The sequence below is a fragment of the Vitis riparia genome, chromosome 10, assembly GCF_004353265.1.
Source record: "Vitis riparia cultivar Riparia Gloire de Montpellier isolate 1030 chromosome 10, EGFV_Vit.rip_1.0, whole genome shotgun sequence".
NCBI lineage: Eukaryota > Viridiplantae > Streptophyta > Magnoliopsida > Vitales > Vitaceae > Vitis > Vitis riparia.
In genome coordinates, this window is record NC_048440.1 from 22827727 (window position 1) to 22849092 (window position 21366).

Below are 21366 nucleotides of genomic sequence, written 5' to 3' on the forward strand. Positions count from 1 at the left end.
ACGCGCGTCCATACAGTTATGTATGGCACGTGCGAGGACCGACCGTGAAAAAATAAGAAAGGCGTTAAACTATCTTTCCCGCCCTGGCAAACTCTAGACTCCAGAGTACCACTCACCGACTTATGCATTTAAAATCTCTGAAATTCTCGGCAAACTGCAAGAAACCCCCAACTTTCCCTTCCATCATTTTCCGTCTTTCCAAACATGGTTCGCAGGTCTGATCGCATCGCTTCCCGTCCACGTGAGTTTCAGAAGTTTTGTTAATTGCGCTTTACCTTTTATCTTATACTTCTACTCTCAATCTCCGACTCATTTTCTTTTCCCCTTATTGAAAAGCTAAGAGGTTTGCTGCCCTAGAAAACTCTGAAGAAGAAGAAGAGGAGGAGGGTGCTGGCGAAGAAGGTTTGTGTTTTGTGGAGTCCTTGTTTTCTTTGGTGATTTGGTATGTTTGTTGCTAAGAAAATGTAGGAAAAGAAAATAATTGGGAGTTTGAGTTTTGGGTTTCTGTTATTTGGCACAGGAAAGAATGAAAACCACAAATTGTACTATTATTTGGATTTTATTGTGTTGAAGTTCCATTTTTCATGAGAATCAAGATTCGTTTTATTTTATTGTTTTGTCCCGTCATCTCTATGAAATGAAGCATTAGCATTTGTTGAGACAGAAAACATTAGCCCTAGATTCAGGTGGTCATTCTTTAGAATTTTTTATTGCTTGTGTTTGTGGTTTCTCAAATTAGAGAAAATTTTCGAACTTAATTTTGGTTGTGTTTCTTTACAAATACTTGATGAACCAGAAAGGGAAGAAGACAATGACAGGAGACTTCAAGATGTTTTTTATGATGACAAGGAAGGAGTATTGGATCATGGACCAAAGAAAGGGCGAAAAAAGCAACAGAGCAAACCGAAACTACAATGGAAAGTTTTGGAAAAAGAGAATGAGACTTTTCTGAATTTTTGTGAAATAAAAAATCATCTTATGAATTTCGGAGATGAAGTGATTTTGGAACCTACTGAGGCGCCCCCGCACTTTCTTGTACCTCTTCTGAGCCACCAAAAGGAATGGCTGACTTGGGCTTTAAAGCAGGAGGAGTCACCTTTTAGAGGAGGGCTTCTTGCAGATGAGGCTGGAATGGGGAAGACAATCCAAGCCATTGCGCTGGTTCTTGCAAAAAAGCCAATCCATAGAATAGACGCTGGACCATGTGAAGCATTGCCTTCATCCAGTTCACAGACAGCAGAACTGCCAGAAACTAGATGCACACTCATTATCTGTCCTCCAATTGCTCTGTCTCATTGGGAGAAGGAGATTGTTCGTTGTACACCCCAAGGGAGCACCAAAGTGCTGGTCTGTCATGGGGATGAAAGAAACAAGATGGTTCATGACTTATCGAGCTATGATTTTGTTTTGACAACTTATCAGACCGTATTCACGGAATATGAGACCTCTTGTAAGTCGTGGTTTCCCGTAGATCTGGCTTCACTCTGTAGAGGATGGAGATTTGGAATTGCTGAGAGAGAGTCCGAGGAGAATTTGAAATCTTCCAACATGGAAGCAAAATGTGCAAGTTCAGGAGATAGTACATGTGTTTGTGATGGTGGTAGAGGGAAGAGTTCTTGCAATAATAAAAAGAAGAATCCCAAGCAAAAAAAGAATGCAAGCACTTTGTCTTCCAAGTCAAGTCTATCAATCACTAGGGAATTCTCTCTGCACTCAATTAAGTGGCAACGGATTATTCTGGATGAGGTATATTTGCATCAATCCACTAAGATCATATTGAACTAGCTTACGTGGGAAAAGGTTTAGTCAGAATTTTTTGATAAATTTAAGCATAGTAGATATGTATGTATGTGTATATATGCATGTACTGAGGTTGATAAACACATATGCCAAGGGCTCAATGGTATCTAAAGGCCTCCTCGAGTGATCTCACATTACTAATTGGGAGTTCACCCAACTGGGGTAAGTAGTATGCAATCATGTTTCAATAAAATCTGGCATGTATGTACGGGATACCCTGATTTGCCACAATTTGTTTTGTTTTTAGTGCCATTTCAGACGTTGGGCCTTCGAATTTGATGTGAATCGACCATAGTGCCCTTGAACCTAGTATTTGGGTTGTTAGATGATATGTTTATGTTATGTATACGTGTACATAAGTTTGAAAGATGCATGTACTAAAATTGGCATACACATGCATACAGAAGTATGTTAAGGGCTCAATTTTACCTAGAGGCCTAAAGGCCTTGTCATGTGACCTTAGGTTACCAGTTGGGGGTTCAACTCACTATGGTTTATAGGATGCAAGCACATTTCAATAAAATTTGTCATGATTCTATGGTTTCACAAGTAATTTTTTGGTTTCTAGTATTTTATCCTTCAATTTCATGCTATTCCTTTCAAGAGGAAGATGTTAGTAGGCTGATAAATAAGTACAATTTAATTTTCTTTTGATGGGCTATGGGTCTGCCATAGATCTGGATCTAGTTTTACCTGAGTAAAGATGGAATGGATTTAGGTCAAATGTATGTGAGTGACTTTGAAGTAGTTATAAATTGGATAGAAGTTTTGGTTCACTTGTGGCTCTGTTGAACAAAAATGGCAAATATTTTGTGAAATAGTTAACAGATAAAGGTGAGGTTTTATTTCTTTTTTGGTTTTTTGAGAATAACTTGGGTAGTTTGATGTTCTTAAGATAATCTGAGTTAATGAGCTTTGAGTTAGTATAACTCTATTGTCCATGCATGTCTTTGCATGTGCTTTCCTTTTTCCTTTTTCCTTTTTCTTTTTCTTTTTCTTACTTACACTAGTTTTTCATTAGAAGTCAAATATATTATCCAATGATTCAAGTTTCAACATAATGTGCCTATGAAATATCTTATCCAGTGATTCAAGTTTTTGTGCTTTGATATAGGCTCACTCCATAACAAACGAAACTACAAAAGCAATTTTTTCTTTAAAGTCTTCATACAAATGGGCTTTAAGTGGCACTCCAGTTCAGAATAATTTCCAAGAACTTTACTCAATGGTTAGTGTACTCTAAATCACCATTAGGTTGGCATGGTATAGTTTTTAAATTTAGTGATAAATTTGATGTTTTTTTTTTTTTTTTTTTTTTTTTGTGTATGCAGATCCGCTTTTTGCAAATATTTCCTTATGCATACCACTTTTGTCAATATTGTGACTGGAAATGTATCATGTAAGTATTGAACTGTTATTCTAACTTTTACATGTACTTATTCAAGAATATATCTTTGTTTCTACAAGTGGAGTGTAATGTATGTCCATTATCAATTGACTTCTCAGCTTTCTTATTTGAAAATACCATGTAGATACCCATGGATTTTGGATTGAAACCGCTTCCAATAAAAACTATATTGGTACTAGGTCAATGTCACTTGTAAATGTTTATAGATTTTGTTATATTGTCCTCCTTCACATATTAAAACTTGCTTGCATATTATTAGCACTAGTCTCTGAAAACAAACAAATGCATGTGTGAGAAAAACCTTATTGTATACATAAATTGATAATAAAAATTGGTAAGATGTATGATGAACAATTATTATCTTTGATAAAAAGAGTTCTTTTAGTGACAATTCACCATCAAACAGACAATTCTAGAGATCTACAATTCAAAAAATTACTATTATGATGTCTTCGTTGGCATGGGTAAAGCCACATAGGGCTTAGGGGAGGCAAATGGCCTCCTTGAAATTTAAAAAAATCGAACCTATATCCTTCATTTTAGGAGGAAACCTAGGTTACCATTAAGCTATTCAATTGATTTTCGCTTTTTTTTGCCCCCCCTAAAAATAGATTAGTATTTTTGTCCCCCTCCTCAACTCATTTTTTAGTTCCATCATTGTTTGTTGGCATTGGAGAATAGTTTTATTATCCTCTTCCTAAAATTTCATTGTATGTAAAATAATTTTTGTCAAAATTCATAATTTGTGTTAAAGAGTCATCTTATATGATTAATCAAATTTTTTACTATAAGGAATATACTTTAAGATGAAAAAGAAAAATGCAAATTCAATTTCGTATAAGAAATTGGAAAAGGAAGACAAAGGCAAATAACAAGAAGGAAAAATCGGAGACTGAACAACCTTCTAATCTAAAGGCATTTCTCTCTCTCTCTTTCTCTTTTGCTATTCATAAAAACTATAATTACCTAAAAGAAAACACTTCAAGTGTTGAACAACTTTTTTTGATGTCAAGGAAGAGTAGTTTAAAGATCGGATGATTTTTCTTAGAGGAGTATTGCCAAGTTGTGGTGTTGTAAATGATTACTATTTGAAAAAGTTGTTTTTTCTTTAAAAATAAACTTTAAGACGGTATGATTTTTTTTATTTTAAGTAAATCGAATTTGGGAAAGACAATAAAATTGATCATTTTATTTCCATATTAGCATAGATAGATTAGAATGGATTATTCTAGAAGCTAATAGGAAATCCATGTTCATTACAACTTTGACAATGGTTGTCTTTCTTTTCAAAGCATTATAGTGATCTGTTATGTGTTTTTTTTTTTTTTTTTTTTTTTTTTGAGGCTTTAAAATTTCTTGGTTGTGTTACTAGTTGATATTGCCTTGGCGTTGGAATGCATGAGACAATAGACATGCTCCTTTTCTTTATGAATGGACAAGAATTTTTTTTATATTTGATACCCACTAGGTGGATGTATGTTTTCTTTAGAAATGTGCTGTTATTGGTTGGACAACATAGAGTTTAGAGAGATTTCTTTGCACTTTAAAATGTGAGAGGTGAGACTCCATTAATCCTTTGGTTTGAGTGGTGATCCCATCAAGTTCCCTTTTTTTTTTTCATGAGAAAAGTGTGTTATGAGCGTGCTAACTGGGCATCACATTGGTTAATATCTTGAAGTTGATTTTTCCTATTTAGTATCATAAAGAAATCATTATCTATTCCTTGTTTTTACAAATTGTACATGCAATTTTATATTCACTTTACATTTGACTTATGCTCTACACTTGTAGGCCCGAACTTTGTTGGACTCATAATTGGTCCTTTTGCTGGTGGCAAAAGGTAGTTTTACATTATCAATCTTATTGTTTCTTGAATCTAAACCTAAATGATTGGATCTTGGTATAAAGGACTTTAAACCCCATGCAAATCATGGAACACAACAGAAAAAGGAAAAAATAATGTGTTGGAATCTCAAATTCTCTTGTTTGCATTATCATAAAAAACATGAAAGAAAATGAAATATAATGAAAATTATTGAAAACCTATGCATTTTAAATTCTTTGTTCTCTAAAATAGGAATAATATTGGAAAAACAACCTAGTAAAAAAGTTTATATGTGCAAAATGATATTTTTTTTATTCTTTTTCTTTCTTTCTTTTTGTTTTTTCCTCCTTATTTTCTTCCTGATACATTCCCTTAATAGTTTCCATGATTCCAATATAGCCTTAGTGAAAATCCTAAATCTGATAATATACTTTAGATCTATAATTTTGTCAAATCCAAGGGCCTCAATTAAAACAATTTCATGTGGTTTTATTTATGAAAGATAGGGAAAAAGGCAAATATTGATTGGTAGGATAATGTTGTGCATCTAGCTACAAGAATCTTGAAACTGTGTTTAGTAATGCCCCTTTATATCATTGAGGAAGCCTAATTTCAGTAAAAAGAATTTTTTTTTTCATGTTGAGAACTTCAACGTTGATTTCAAAAAAATAAAATCAATGAATTATATGAAAAAGTAGAAAGAGCTAGAGTTCACTTATAAAACAAGAAGTTTGAAGAAATTATAATACCCAATATGAGTTATCATAGGATCAACATATTGCAGGAATTTTAATTAGCACGTTGCAAGTTTTTTTTTTATATATATATATTTTTGTAATAAGATTTATAACTTTGAGGCAACAAGATGGTTTTCTAACTTTTTTTTTTTTTTTTTTGAATAATTTTATGAGTTTTAAATGGATAATATGATTAAAAAGATAAAATCTAACATATTAATAAAAAAATTCTTTGTATCCTCTCTATGTACTTATGGTTCCCATGCAACAGTTTTTCTGTTTGGAAATAAAGAAATTTATGAATGATGTGTTTCTTAATTTTTTTTTTTTTTTTGTGTTCTAAAGTAATTTGTTTGAAGTGTTATAACGGATGTCAGAACATATGATATCAGAATTTTGTTTTTATTCAACCCTTAACAAGATTTAAAATTCAATTTCATTTCATTGAACCTTGGTCATTTTTATTAATTGTTCTCTTTGTTAGTATGTTCGTAAACCAATGAGACAAGGAGGTGATGCAAAAAGAAGAGCCAAGACTTTGGTAACCCAAAAGATTCTGAAAAGCATAATGCTAAGGCGTACTAAAGAAAGTAGAAAAGAACTTTGTCTTCCAACTAGAATTGTGGGTGTAGCTTTTCTAACTACTTTTTCATGGATAATATCCCTAAGCTATTTTAGTTTCCTATTTTATTTTATTTTATTTTTGTCTTTTTTACTTTCTTGTTTCCTCATGTTTTACAGGTTAGAGTGAGACGATGTGCATTAGATATTAGAGAAGAAGAGTATTACAGGACATTATATGAAAAATGTCGATCACATTTTAATAGGTGTGTCATCCTCTCACAGTCAAGCTCTATATTATCTTTTTTTTTTTTTTCCTTTCAGTGTTTAGCTATAAAAATGTTTGTAATTTGCTTCTTTCAAAACGAGTCTTTCTTCTCCCAAGCCCTTAGACTTGGCTAAGGGGAGGTTCTAGGTTTCACTTTATTGCATAGATACATATATATATATACATATATACACATATGAGCATGAATGTATAAAATGTTACTCTTTTTTTATTAACTAACATGTACTGTTTTTACTAAAATTTGCATATATGACATCATGTATGTTAGTTAATTATGTTGCAGATTTCATTTATTTTAGCATGTGTTTATCTATCTTGGTGCAATATTCCATTCCTTTTACTTGCTTATTGAAGAAAGGAAAAGCTATTGAGGACATAGAAGATAAGGCTTTATTCGAATGATTCATTCTCTAATTTTGGCTCTTTGTACATGGAAGACTAATCTTTACTTTAGCCCCTATCACTTGCCTTTAGATTGCTACTTCATTCTATTAATTTGCTTTAAATTTGAGTATTTTTATAGACTAGGTGAAACTAAAATCATGATTTTAAAAAGGGAAACTTTTCAAGTAAGCTAGAAGAGGATTGTCATGGAAAGCAATATTTGCTTTACTTTCCAACAAAGGCTTCCACAAGAAAAAATATTTTCAAGATTACCCAAACAAACATAGGAGCTCTTATTAGGCTTAAATAAGAGTCTTTAACAATGTCTATTTTTCTTATTTCTATTCTTATGCAATGTTCAATTCTAGTTAGTTACTGATATTTGCATTGAATTATAATATGGAAAAGGTAGATTTGATGTATTGGAACCCTTTTGATGCATGGCTTCATAACATGATGTGTTTAGACACTACATTTAAGACAAATTGCATTAAATTTACACTGACTATACATTACAACCATGGATGAAAATATTGGGAAATATCGTTAATTTTTGTCAATATGTCGGGTGTCGGAGATGATTGACATGATAAGTGGTACCAGTATATCGTTTGATCTATTTTTTGAAGTTTTTTTACATTTTTCATTGATATATTGGCCAAACACCGATATTCTACCAATTTTTCGGCAATATCTTCGATTTTTCCCATTTGTTGACACATTATCACGTTTATCATTTTCTACCAAAATTTATCTTTAACCTTGTAAGGCCCAAGTTGAGGCTCATATTTATTCCACAACCCATATTGTTGATTGCACGTAAGGGCCACCTTATTATTAAACAAGTGGTTGTTTTCTTGTGGGATTTTGATGTGGGATTCTTTTTAAGGTGTTAAAGGAAAAAACACCTTAAAAGCAAAGAAAGGATTCAAACCCAAGTCTTCATATTTGAGATTCACAGTCTCACCATTGAAGTGAACATCTATTAACAATGGTTTATCACATGAATATATATATATATATATATATATTCTTTTATAAATTATAAATAAGTTGATTTTTATTATCTTATTATGTATTTTATATAAATAATTAAATTTAAGTCGAATATAAATTTATAAATAAAAATTATCAATGTTTCTAAATAAAAAATACTTATACACACACTCGCATATATGTATATATATCATTATATCTTTTACATTATTCAATATATCCAAATTAGATATATTATCATTTAATATGAACATGTTTTCAAATTTAATATATTATTTTTTTGTTGACTATATCTGTTTAATGTTACAAATTTATTATACATATATCAATTCGCTCATTAAAACAACTTTAATGCATGTGTTATTGTTTTTTTTTTTTTTTTCTATCATTTTTATGAGTTTTGATTAGTTTTTGTTTCATTGATATTTTCATGAGTTTTGATTAGTTTTCCTTTCACCAATATTTTGTATCAGAACATCTACTGGTATTTCTCAATATATCCGTAAAATCCAACTACAGATATATCCGTCGAAACCGATATTTTTATCCTTAATTACAACCAATAAATATAAACATCTTCATCCCTGTATGCAACATCTGAGGCTTCCAACCCCAAAATGACAATTCTATGGGCCTGATACATAGATTGACTTGATTTTTGTATGAGCGTCATGTTGGGTAAAGTCACCTGAACAAATTTCTGGGGCTTCACAACATGCACCACATACCTGAGAGCTGGAGTAAAGCCTTGGTGTGTATCTAGGTGGTTGAGTCCATCTAATTCTCAAATGCTTAGACATTAATTGTGAAAATATCCGCATTTTTCCTATAATTTAGAGTATGATGATGTGTTAAATGTCTCCTTAGAAGCATATCATTCAATCTGACATATTCATGTGATAAGAGAATGTAGTAGGAAATTGTTTTATGGAACTTAAGGTGGATTAGGACTAATCAATTGCTTTCTTATTCAAAAACACCTACATGGATTGGTTGTCCATATGATATCTCCACCACATATGAGCAAGCTTGTCAATGTCAAACATATTCTACCTTTCCTCCGTAATTAGTACTTTTAAGTTTTAACGTTTACCTTAGGATTTTTCTTAACCATAACTATTCAAGTCAAATCTTGATATGGAGTTGGTATTGCTTGTGGCTTCACATACTCTATCCATTAGAACTAGCACAATCATGATCATCCTCTAGGCTTATGAAAATTTATGAATATTATATTAGATTTTGAGATAACTCTCTTCCGTTTCCCCAAAAAAATTGCAGTTGTTTTGATGTTTTCTTCTATTTTTCAAAAGAACTGTCTATTGCATGATGAAAAAAATAATAAATTGTTTTCTAATAAGTATACTTTCAATATCTTCTAAAGGTTCCTGCAAGAGAGGTTCCAACTTAGAGTAGCAATGCATGCTTTCAAAATATTTTCTGAAAATATTTTCGGATTAAATCTTAGCTTGTGTTTAATGCTACTAGGGTTCACTGCATTTCCTTCTATTTTCTTATATTTATAATTGTTATGCTGAAGTTGATTGAGGACATGCTCTATTGTTGTGCTTTGTGTCATGTAGATATGTTGCGGCTAGACACTCGTGGACAGATTGGTCTCAAATAGGTAGACTTTTGCCACGGTTGCAAAAGGTGAAGCATGAATATGCTTTTTCTGCATTGTTTTGATATAGAATTTCTTCTCTGTATCAGACTATTTATATCTTGGAAATAAGTGTGCTCATTATCTGACCACATTCACCATAGCTCTCCTAGAAACATCAGAGATACCTTGCCACCTCTAACATAAATCCTGCATTAGTTGAATATCCTTAATATTCATCTCCATTAGTTTAATTGTTCATTTTTATAACCTCTGCTGTATTGATACTAAGAACATATTAGCTTTGGAAATGCCGACTGCATTGTCCCTTCAAGTTCCTTAGTATTATCTTCCACCGGGTTCAGTGTGCCTTTAGTATTGCTGAAGCCATCATTTATATTCAATCTAACCCTCAAGTGCTTAAATTAGCACATAGGTGGCAAATTTTAGTTAGTGATTATGTGGATGAAAGCTTTAGTCTCTCAAGCATTTGCTCAAGTACAAAATTGAATAACTCTTAGAACTAAATGGCAAGAGAGGATTCATGCTATCAACCCCAGCTGGGATGTGAGACATTTTTTTGAGTTTTGTTTATAAACAATAACTATTTTTTTTTTTAATGAAAAAATTAAATAAAATGATGAAATGATAAATTTGAAAAGCATTGACAACTTAAGATTAGAAAAGGAACAAAGAAGCAAAGTTGCATGGATGATACAAGAAGACATTTATTAAACACCTTTGGAAGAAGTATAAGAATTGTCTAGGACTGTGAGAGAGCTGGAGGCAGTTAAAGCCTTTGATTTGTCATAAGGCTTCTATCTGGATTGTAAGGATTTGATGGTCTTGTAAGAGTTTCATGAGGGATGCCTTTCCGAGAAGAGCATTACACTATTGTGTTTACCTTGTTGGTTCTAGGATGGATGACACAAGTGGGTAATAGGGATATTAGACCTATTAGCTTGTTTAGAAGTGATTATAAAATACAACGAGGCTTTAAGTTAGATGATTGAATGTAGTGGCGGGACAGTCAAGCCAAAATGTATGTTTTAGAGAAAACAATTATTTTATGATATCAGGAAGAACTATTTGGGTTCTCTAATTGAATAGGTAGATAAGGAATTTTGTGCAAGTTAGATAGTGAAAAAGGCATATAAATGGTGGCTATGTGAGTTAGGAATTAAATAGGGCTTATAGAGAGATGTGAGAGATGGATTATAGCTTTGCATTTTGTTGGTTTCTTTTTCATACTCTTCAATAGAAGTTTAATAGGGCTTTCTGGAAAATCTTTTGCAGTTTGAGACAAAGGGAACCTGTTTTCCCCTCTTGTAGTTGTTTGGGTTATGCAGGTAGCTTAATTTGAATGGTGTTTTGAGTAAGGCCCACAACCATCACATGTGGAAGGAGGGGCAGAGGATGGACTTTGTGTGAGGTGTTGTACATGGAGGATTTTTTGTCATTTATGGAGGGAAAGGAATTGCCTCCCATTCACAACACTACTGTCTTTTAAGGGTGAACAAATTAGTTTATTTGAAAGCTTAATCACTCTAGAGCATCTTGATTTTATGTTTCAACCCAAACTCTTTAATTGTTTGGAATACTTTGGTGGCGATATTTGAAATGAAATTTTGTTTGTCAAAGTGAGAGAGATCGACTCTTATTAAAAGCACCATGATCATGCTGCCTACTTGTTGGCTCTCCCTTCACTATTTCTGCTTTACTTATGGGTCAATCCTTGAACATAAGCGAAAGAAGGATAGGAGGATTTGAGTTTCTATTAAGGATTTGGTCCCATCTAACATAATCCACAGGAGCCTGAAAACTCTTCAGAACTTAAAAATGGACAGCTATAAAAAATATAAAAAAAATGTATATTTTGAAAAACTCCACTGTATACTGCACTCATTGTTCTGGAACCGGCACCCCAGCTTGGAATCAGTCACCAGTGCACTTTAAATTGTGAAAACTTGCATGTTCAATGAATTATTATTATTATTATTTGTTTTTATTTTCCTATGTTATGGAAATACATATAGAATAGAGTTTCAAAGAACTCCATTGCGGTTGTATATAAAATAATGAACTTGCTTCAAGCCTACTTGAGGTCAGTGATCATTCTAGTTTCTACAATATTAGAATTTAGTGGCTCCTTAATTACCACCCAGGACATTACAATGGGGATCTTTAAGTACCACTCCAAGATAAAGTTTGAGTTAATTTCTTATGCCTTTTAATGGAAACTTATTGTTTTACACTTCCAATGGCACCCAATGAAAAAAAATTTATCAATGCATTTGACTAAATTTGTAAATCCACAGGCACTCAATCACCCATATCTTGTGATTTATTCTAAAGGTCCAGTACCAGGAAGGAGATATAGGATTGATTTGGCAAATGATGATCAAGTCTGTGGCATTTGTCATGAGGCTCCAGAAGATAAAGTTGTGAGTTACCATTCTTGTAGTCTTTTACATAGGCACCATCCAGTGTCAAAGAAGTATTTTCTGTTTTCCTTGGTATTTCAGGTTGCATGTTGCAAGCATGTCTTTTGTAAGACTTGTCTCCAGTCTCTTGCTCCAGCCCTTGGACTAGCTTTATGTCCCTTATGTTCAACACCATATACTGGTAAATCTGCAATGAAGAAGAATGATTCTCCATTTACTGGTAAATCTGCAATGAAGAAGAATGATTCCGTAATGAAGAACAACACTGGTTCCGGAACAACCTTTAAAGACTTTAAATCCTCAAGTCTCTTAAAGAGAATTTCTCTCAATGAATTTCAGACAAGCACAAAAATTGAAGCTTTGGTATGCCCAATTTACAATAATCTCTTTCCTGTTCTTGATTTACAACTGAATTTTTTTTTGATAATCTATAGAAGATCAACAATTGTCAAAGGGAAAATTTGCAAATCCATTTTCTGTTAATCTGGTTCACTCATAATGTGAAATATAACAATAGTGCTTGCCATTGATGCGTGTAAATGAGCGCGTGTATATATGGAATCACAAAGACCTAAGAGCAGGAGCAGTCAAACTCCACAATACAAGTTCCTAGAGTCATGACACAATATATATTGCCATGTAGCATAAGATATGTTTACCTACAAAATATAGGATACCACATAAATGATTAACCATATCTTGAATGATTTAGACCTGTTCTATTTGATTTAGATCTATGGATACTAGTGTATTCACTAGGAACTAATGTTAATCTTAAATGGAATATATGGAAATTTCAAATACCTCATCCAAACATAACCTAAACCATGAATGGAAGGACTAAGAATAAGGCTTGAACCCTAATTTGCAAGCAATTCAATCAAACAACCCTCTAATTTGGAACCTAAACCATGAATGGAAGAATACTGTATTTTGGATACATTTAAAATTTTTTTCCTAAATGACCCTCTCATTAGAAAATGTTAATCGGCATGGCATCATATTGGTTGAAAAATGCACCACTCAAATTAAACTATGGTTTTCTAGGATTACTTGTGGCTTCATTTCATTGTCATACATGAACACATGGTACATATGCAAATATATTCTATGCACACATATATCATATGTCTTGAATTGTTAAAACCAAAGTGTATTCTAATTGAGTAAGTTCTATATCAAAATTATTGAAGATATCTTTTATTCTTCATCTAGACTATGGCAGATCAGTTGCCTCCATTTCTCTTTTGCTCCATGTATCTTAACTATTTCCTAAGATATTTTATATTTTGATTGTTGTTTGATTCCTTTATTTTCATCTTAATTGTTTGACTTTTATGGTTCAAAGAGGGAAGAAATCAGGTTCATGGTAGAAACAGATGGTTCTGCAAAAGCTCTTGTTTTTAGCGACTTCATTTCTTTCTTGGATTTAATTGAGTACTCCTTGCTGAAGGTAGACTAAGACATGCAGATTTCAAATTTTCATTTTATTGTTATTTTTTTCTTTTTTCTTTTTAACATGGCAAGGTTATAGCCATTTACATATATTGATCCCTTTGCAGTCTGAAATAAATTGTGTAAAGCTGGTCAGGGATAACACTGTTGATGCAAGAAATGCATTGGTATCAAGATTCTTCAAAGACCCAGATTGCAAAATCTTACTCACAACTTTGGAAGCTGGAGGTGTTTCCTTGAATCTCACCATCGCATCATATGTGAGCAACTCTTTTCTTTTGTTTTGGTTTACTATGAGAAATAAGAAAGAATTTGGAACCGTCTTACTTTATTTGTTGTTGGAAACAAGAAGAAAAAAAAAGATATTTTATGAAAACCATTTAAAAATTTGTAAGTTTTCAAGTTTTCTATTTTCTGCGTAAAAATGAATAAATTTAGAGAAGCTTGGTAACAAATTTATTGAGTTGAAACTTGTTCTTTATTTTCCATTCTTTTTTAATTTCTTACCCTTGTACTTTTTCTCAAAGTTTGCCCTGATCCAAACAATGCTTAGCTGTCTTGATATGGGGATTGAAGAAATATTCTATCTTGCATAGATTGTACTCCCTTTGATTGAAAATATTTTCATGGAGTATTTTGTCCTTGGTCTAAAGAAAATTAATCCAAAATGAAACTCCCCTTTCAATTTTGAATGAGTCATTTCTCTTTTATTTGATTTTTTTAAGTTCTTAAGACTCTTATGTTAGGATTTTGCATCCCCAAGTCATTTTGTTATTAACTATTCTGTCCAAGATTGAGTTGTATTTTTATTCTTTAAGCTTGTTTTTTTTATCCACTTCATCCTCTGAAGTTTGGAGGGTTGAAATCTTTGTCCATATTGGAGCACCTATGCCATTCCAAGGGTAAACCCCTAAGGGCCCAAGTTTTAGAACTAGGTTAAAAAAATGTTTGTTTTGCAAAAATCTGAGAAAAACAGCCTACACTCAATTCACATGCTGGTTCATTTGTTTAAAAGCAGTCATTTATGCTTTGATCAAGAGATACTCTCAATCGATTGACATGTCCTTTTGGACGGACCTATTTGTTTATACAACTGCCCAACAAAAAGGGGCATGACCAGAATACAAAGGTGAAAAGGAAATCTAAAGTCCAAACCGAGGCAATTCCTCCTCATACTAATTACAGTCAATAAAATCTAAAAGAGAACCGGTACTATTGGGAAGGAGAAAAATAAAAAGTGCTTGGGTTGCTTCCTTTAGTATCTAAATGCAGTATGTTTACTAATTTACTCTTGTAATGGTAACTAGGTTTTCTTGATGGAACCCTTCTATACCGCTGCAGAGTTGAAGGCTTGTGATAGAGTTTATCGAATCGGTCAGCACAAGACAGTAAGGTACTGCTAATTTTTCATCCACAGATCCTATCTTCTCACCAAATCATTTAACAAGGAACATTTCACTTTTCAGAATTGTGAAGTTTGTAGCTGAGAACACAATAGAGGAGAGGATGCTGGAGCTGCAAGCAGCGAAGAACCAAATTTCACTGAGGTAAACGAGTATAACTTCACCTGGATATATCTGATGAGACCACATCTTGCATACTAACTGATAACTTGTTTATTTATTTATAGTGCATTACCTGGTTCGCTAAATCTTGAGGAAGAACTAACAGTTGAGGACCTGAACTACTTCTTCATGTAAGCCAAAGGTATGCTTGGCAAACTGACATATTTGGCTGGTGGTTATTATGAGAAAACCTCGGCAAAAGTAAACTTCTTTGTACTTGTTTCTTGTGTACTTTGCAAAAGGAAAAAAAGAATGTTTTGACAGAGGAGCAATATGAGCATGTATGGGCTTGATTTGTTTGTCCAAATATTCCTATTATTGGGTGATTGATAAAAGTATGATCAATCTTTGCTTAACTTTGGTTTAAAAGTCACTTCTGTTTTGGTGTTGATGAAAAACAATATTGAGTGTGAGAAAGGTAACATCCCAGGGCAACTGAACCTAAGCTGACTAAGTGTGAGAAAGGTAACATCTCTTTAGTATAGGTTGTGTGAAAAAGTTATTTATTTCTGTAAGAGATTACTTATTTATTTACTATGTCATCGTATTGACATGTCATTTTTACTGTTTTATGCAGGGTTTGCATGTACAAATAATATTTATAAATTACATATTTCTTATTCACATATGTTGATAGACTTTGGTAGGGAAGAATTTTTATAAAATAACATTTATAAAGTTACATATTTATTATTCACACATGTTAATAGACTTTGGTGGGGAAGAATTTATATAAAAATTATTTATTTTATATTTCAAATATTATTCTTTATCACCTTGTTCAACTGCTTTGTAGCAATGTGTTAAAAAATATTTTTATAAATATTACTTATTTATTATTTCAACATTCATTAGCATATCATTTAATGTTTTTCTATTATTGTGTAAAAATAAAATTATACATGCTAACTTTTTTTTTTGTGTGGGAATCTAAGGTGGTGTTTGTTTTTTTGTCTTTTTGCTGAAAACAATTTGTTTTCAGAATTTAGGTTGTTTGTTTTTCTACTTTTTCATAACTTATTATAAATTTTTTTACTAAATAGAAAAAGCCAAAATATGTAATTTTTTCTAAATAAAAAAAATAACTTATTGGTTTTTCTTTAATTTTTAATACTTAATAAGAATAAAATACTACAAAAACAAACAACCTAATATTTAACACTATTAAGCATTAAGGTTCTATTTAGAATTAAGTAAAAAAACAAACACCACCTAAGTGTATGTTTGAATACACTCATTGTTTTTGTTTTTAAAAAATAAAACATAGTAATAAATTTATATAAAAGGTAAAACATCTTGTACAAAAAGTACAGATTTATCTTATTTCTTTAAGAATTACTTAATTTAAAAAAAAAAAAAAATTGAAATAGTAATTTTTTCTTGATAGGTCAATTTTTTTTAATAGTTTGTAAAACTATCATCATTTTAATGTAAAACATCGAAAAGTTTTGGTATCTTATAAAAAAGTTAGTATTATGTTTTGATTTTAAAAATAGAAAACAAAAAAATTGTATCTAATCGGAGACAATTATTAGTATACATTTCATTTAATTGTTTTCTAAATGGTTATTTGTATCAAAACACTTGTTTAAGGTCCATCTCTGAGTGATGTTAAAGTACTTTCAACTTATAGTGCTTTCATCAATAATACTTCTATTAAAAACACTTTTATTTAGAATTAGTTATAATAAGCCAAGAAGGTATTTCAAATAGTATTTTTGGTAATATATCATACAACAAAAAAAAAATGAATTTTGGAAACACATACCTAGTGCTACTTCATGAATTATTTCAAATTTCAAATTTTTAGACATGAATTTTTAAATTTTACTAAACGTTTCATTTCTAGTAATGAAACACTTTCAAGCATTAGAAAATCTCTATCCCTTCCAAAATCATTGTCAAAACATATTTCCCACATAGGTTTAAAGGTTAAATCTTATTAGATTACATGTATGTTATAGTAATAAAGACGTAGAGCTTGAAACTAAGGCCCTGTTTGGTTGGATCCTCTTCTATAGGTGTGTGTGCTTATTTGAGTCCTTCTTTACACATGGGATTGTATGGGTTCTTAGTTTTTTTATAAACTTTTTGTTAGAAAATTTTCATTTGGTGTTAATACCAACATTTAAAATGAATAAAATATGAAAAAAAAAAAAAAACATTCCTTAGTCCATAATGTTTTACGTTAATATGATTTGAAAATCTTAGCATAACACCCTTGATCTTCATTCTCTTATTTTTTTTCCATGCACTCCTCAACAATGAGTATGGATAATGCTTATAAATGAATGTAAGTAGAGAGAGAGGACACACAATTCTTTTATGTGTAAGTAAGTGCCATATGGTTCTTCCCATCAATGATTGTATGTTTATAAGATATATATTTTGAACTTTTCTATGAACTTGATTAGTGTTGTGTTTTTCAAAATGAATTTAAATTAATGTCACTAAAGTACATGGATAGGAAATAATGAACCAAAGCTTTTAAGAAAAGAAAATTTAGTGTAGTTATTAATTAAGATCATTTTTTATTTTAATAGTCTCCCATTTGGCCTATAATGATGATACAAATTTTCTTTTACTAGATTCATTAAATGACTACTTATAATCATAATCACTCTGAATTCTAAAAGTATAACTTGAACAAATAAACTGCTAATATGGATCATGATTGTCCTAATTATTCTTTCAATGTAATTTTAAATGTGCATCATAATTTTTTCATTTTTTCAACAAACAACCTTTATGAGGAATTTGGGCTAAAAAAATTAAAGACCAGTTTTGGTTCCGATATTCTCCTAGTTGGTTTCTAATGATGACTAAGTTTTCTTTTACTTGATTTATTAAGTGGCTACCCATAATCACATCAAAATGTGCATATAATGGAATCAAGATAAAACAAAATCAATATAATCAAGGATGACTACCAAATAAGCCAAAAAAATTGTCAAATTTAGACATTCGAACATTTAAACTGAAAACTTTGTATTATTCAAAGGTGACTATAAATTAAGAACTTTGAGAAACTTGTACTCAATCTAAAGAATGACTAGCTAGGCTATCAATTCAAAACTAAAAGCAATTGCAAGAACAAATTCATTTGTCGTAGTCAAATTTGGGTACTTCATGCTAGTTCAAAACTACCAAGGTATAATGGACTTAAGTTTGGCTTTTGACTCCCTTGCAAACTCATGAAAGTCTATGTCATTTGGTGCCCTATTGATTTCGGTAATTTTTGCTTCATTGAGCATGTTGTATGGTGTACCTTAATTTCGTGCAAATTTGTGGTTTTGCGCCCATCAAGGCACTTTAGACAATTCCAAAATGTTCAAAACCTTGAAGAACACTTTTAATCAACTTGAAGCAACCTGAAAGCGCTTAAGGCAACTTCATGTAGCTTCACATGCCTTTCAATCAACTTGAAGGTGCTTAAGGCAACTTCGCTTAGCTTCACATGCGTGTTGGAGTCCCATATCGAAAACTTATGAGAAATGGACCCACACCTCTACCTATAAATAGAGGTATCTATACTAACTTATCAATAGGAAGCTTGTATGACGACTTCCTAATTGTATCACACTTGCCTTTGTCAAGTGCTCTTTCATTTTTCATTTTGCTTTTGCCTAAGTTTGGTTGGAGTTATGAAGTGAGCGCTCAGGTATGTGGATGAATGTTAGGTTTTCTTTTCCTCAGTGCAACCTCTTACATTGTATTTGTTGAAGATATATGTCCTTTTAAAAAAAAAATCAATTGCATATATTCTTAAAAGAAGAAGAAATGTTTTCGCTTGTAATTGATTTCATGTTCCTATTAGGCAAATGAGTAATTGATGATCACTTCCTTTACTATATATTTTGAAATAATATTTTAGTATGAATGAGATAATCTATGCTACAAAATTTTACCTAATTTAAGATTCTCTCATTGAGAGTATGTTAGTAAACAACTAGGAAAGAGAAATTATCAATCATGCATACAAATGAACCATGATTTTGTTGACACGAAAGGTTATGAAAAGAATAATGTCAAGGCATGCAAAAAAATTTGGAGGTGTTGATCTTTTCTTTCTTCGCTTTGTATTGTTGTTCTTTTAATTTATTCCCTAATATTGATATCACTAAGCTCTTCATATATTTTTATTTTGATGTTTAACATTTTGGTATCCAATTTTTCATGGTTTGCCCTGCGGCGGCGGGGTTCTTTAGGTATTGTTGAAGCAAATTATTGCAAGATATTATATAAAGAATGTCAATTATAATTCAAATGTGTAATCATCATGCAATGGTGCTTCTTCTCATCCTCTGTTATAATTATTTAGCTACTAAGAAGTTTTTTATTTCTCTTTTCATTTTCATTTAGATAAGTTTTTTATTTTTCTTCTCTATTGATATACAACAACTGTAAATTCCTTTTTTGCTGTCAAAGACAATTATCCCTTTTGCTCCATGAACACCACAAGTCCTAATTAGTTCGAGACTTCCCCATAAATTGTAGCTCTCAATATGTGCACTTGTTATGTCAATTTTAGAATTTTTCCCATCAACCAATATCATTACTCATATTGTTAATATGTTTTAAATTTGAATACACTATCCATCTCTCGAGAAAATAATTAGTCACTGGTGCATGAAAAAGCGTTTCCAGCTTAGCTAGCGAATATTTTCTGTATGTTTAAATCTAATGCTGAATTTGATCTTGAGTTTGCCTCATATGATGTGCTTTGTGGTTTGCAGATACTTTGAAGCAGCTGGCACCCCTGCAGTACAATAATGTTGATATATTTGTGTTTGTGACATAATTGTTATTGGTAAATTGCAAATCTCAGTCTACACTAATAAAAGAGCAAGTAAATCTTTAAGAAGATATTAGTGTAACGAACCTCTGATATCAATCTGCTTCTAATGTGATGATCTTCTGGAATATCACTAGCTTGTCCTGTGGCTGTGTCTGGGATTATGATGAGCCACCCTGAATTGCTAGTTGTGTCCCTTTGCCAGAAAGAACTATGCGACATCCAACAAAGAACTGCTCCTTCTGCAGACCAAGAAATTCGGTAACTACTGCTACCATGTCCAGTGTTGAGACTACATGGAACCCAGCCAACCTTCATTTGCTTCTATATATATATATATATATTGGGCACCATACTAGACCCAGCCCACGCATGGTAGTAGCAGGTAGCAGATTTTCTTAGTTTATGGGAGTAGTTCTTTGTCGGATATTGCATGATTCTCTCTGGCAAAGGAACACAACTCGCAGCTTAAGGCAGCTTGTCATAATCCTTGACATAGCCCTGAGACAAGCTTGTGATGTTCCAGAAGATGATCCTCAAATTAGAAGTAGATTGATATTTGAGGTTTGTTAGATTAATATCTTCTTTAAACTTTACTGATTTCTTTAGTTTGGCCTCAGATTTGCAGTTCAGTACTTGTCACAATTGTGTTATAAGTTATAACAAGCTCAAAGACAATCTTTTCAACTTTTTTACATCCTTCTTAGATTTGATAAATTGTCCCATCCATCAAGTAAATTGAACCTTCAAGTTTAACTATTTGTATTGAGAACAAAACTAGCCATTTCAATGTATCATCTTTCTTGCATTCTGGCCTTAATTATGTTTTCAAGTACTAATAGTAGATTATGAACGGAAGATATGTTGTAGTGAAAAAGTTCAATGATGGTCCATATTGTAAGATCTTCCTCATGAATTTAAAAGCTGGAGGTGTTGTTGTCAGTCTCTAAGTTGCATCAAATGTAAGCGATTTTTTCCCGTGCTCTCCAATTGTAAGATCCTAAAATACTTTCATTTCCTCTAAATTGTTTATCGAGTAATTCCGTTTCTTAAAGCATAATCGTACTTGCACATTTTCGAGCTGTGAAGTTATGATTACGAACACAATGGAGGTGATAAGGATTTTGAAACTCCAAGAAAAGAAAGAAAAGAAGTTGGAAGGATTACAGAAAAAGGGTTGTAATATAGGTATGTCAGACAAATTAAGTAAAAAGTTGTTTATTTGTAATGAAGTTTACAAAAATGAAATGAAAAAAAAAAACACGATCATATCATTGAATGGAAGAAATGTATGACATGATTTATTTTTTAATATTTAATTATCAATTGCCTCTCCTTGATGAAAGAGAATCATTATAGTATAACATAAAGAATATATATCTTATGAAATATTAGAGAATAAAAAAAAAATGAAACTATTAACAAAAAAAGGTGTCATGTTTCTCTCTTCCTCGTATTTATATCTTAAATCAAATGAACTTTTACTTCATTACATGGACTTAAT

The 21366-nt window shown here is 31.7% G+C and overlaps 1 protein-coding gene across 5 annotated transcripts; it reads left to right on the plus strand.

Annotated features, from left to right (window-relative positions):
• The first annotated feature begins 108 nt into the window (after positions 1–108).
• Positions 109–20668, plus strand: LOC117923415 (transcription termination factor 2-like). 5 transcript variants are annotated; one of them, XM_034841681.1, is made up of 17 exons: positions 109–241; positions 337–402; positions 797–1746; positions 2915–3028; positions 3132–3199; positions 5000–5048; positions 6255–6392; positions 6512–6597; positions 9584–9653; positions 11922–12047; positions 12129–12410; positions 13396–13500; positions 13610–13762; positions 14810–14895; positions 14969–15049; positions 15133–15209; positions 19804–20668. In XM_034841681.1, exons 1-16 carry the CDS (start codon positions 205–207, stop codon positions 15200–15202), a joined length of 2481 nt encoding a protein of 826 aa, XP_034697572.1. In that variant the 5' UTR covers positions 109–204; the 3' UTR covers positions 15203–15209; positions 19804–20668. The 5 variants fall into 5 exon arrangements, 4 of the variants coding, with proteins under 4 accessions (XP_034697572.1, XP_034697571.1, XP_034697573.1 ...); XR_004652620.1 differs by lacking the exon at positions 19804–20668 and having other exon boundaries at positions 14810–14890; positions 15133–15157; XM_034841680.1 differs by lacking the exon at positions 19804–20668 and having other exon boundaries at positions 15133–15436.
• Positions 20669–21366: the final 698 nt, after the last annotated feature.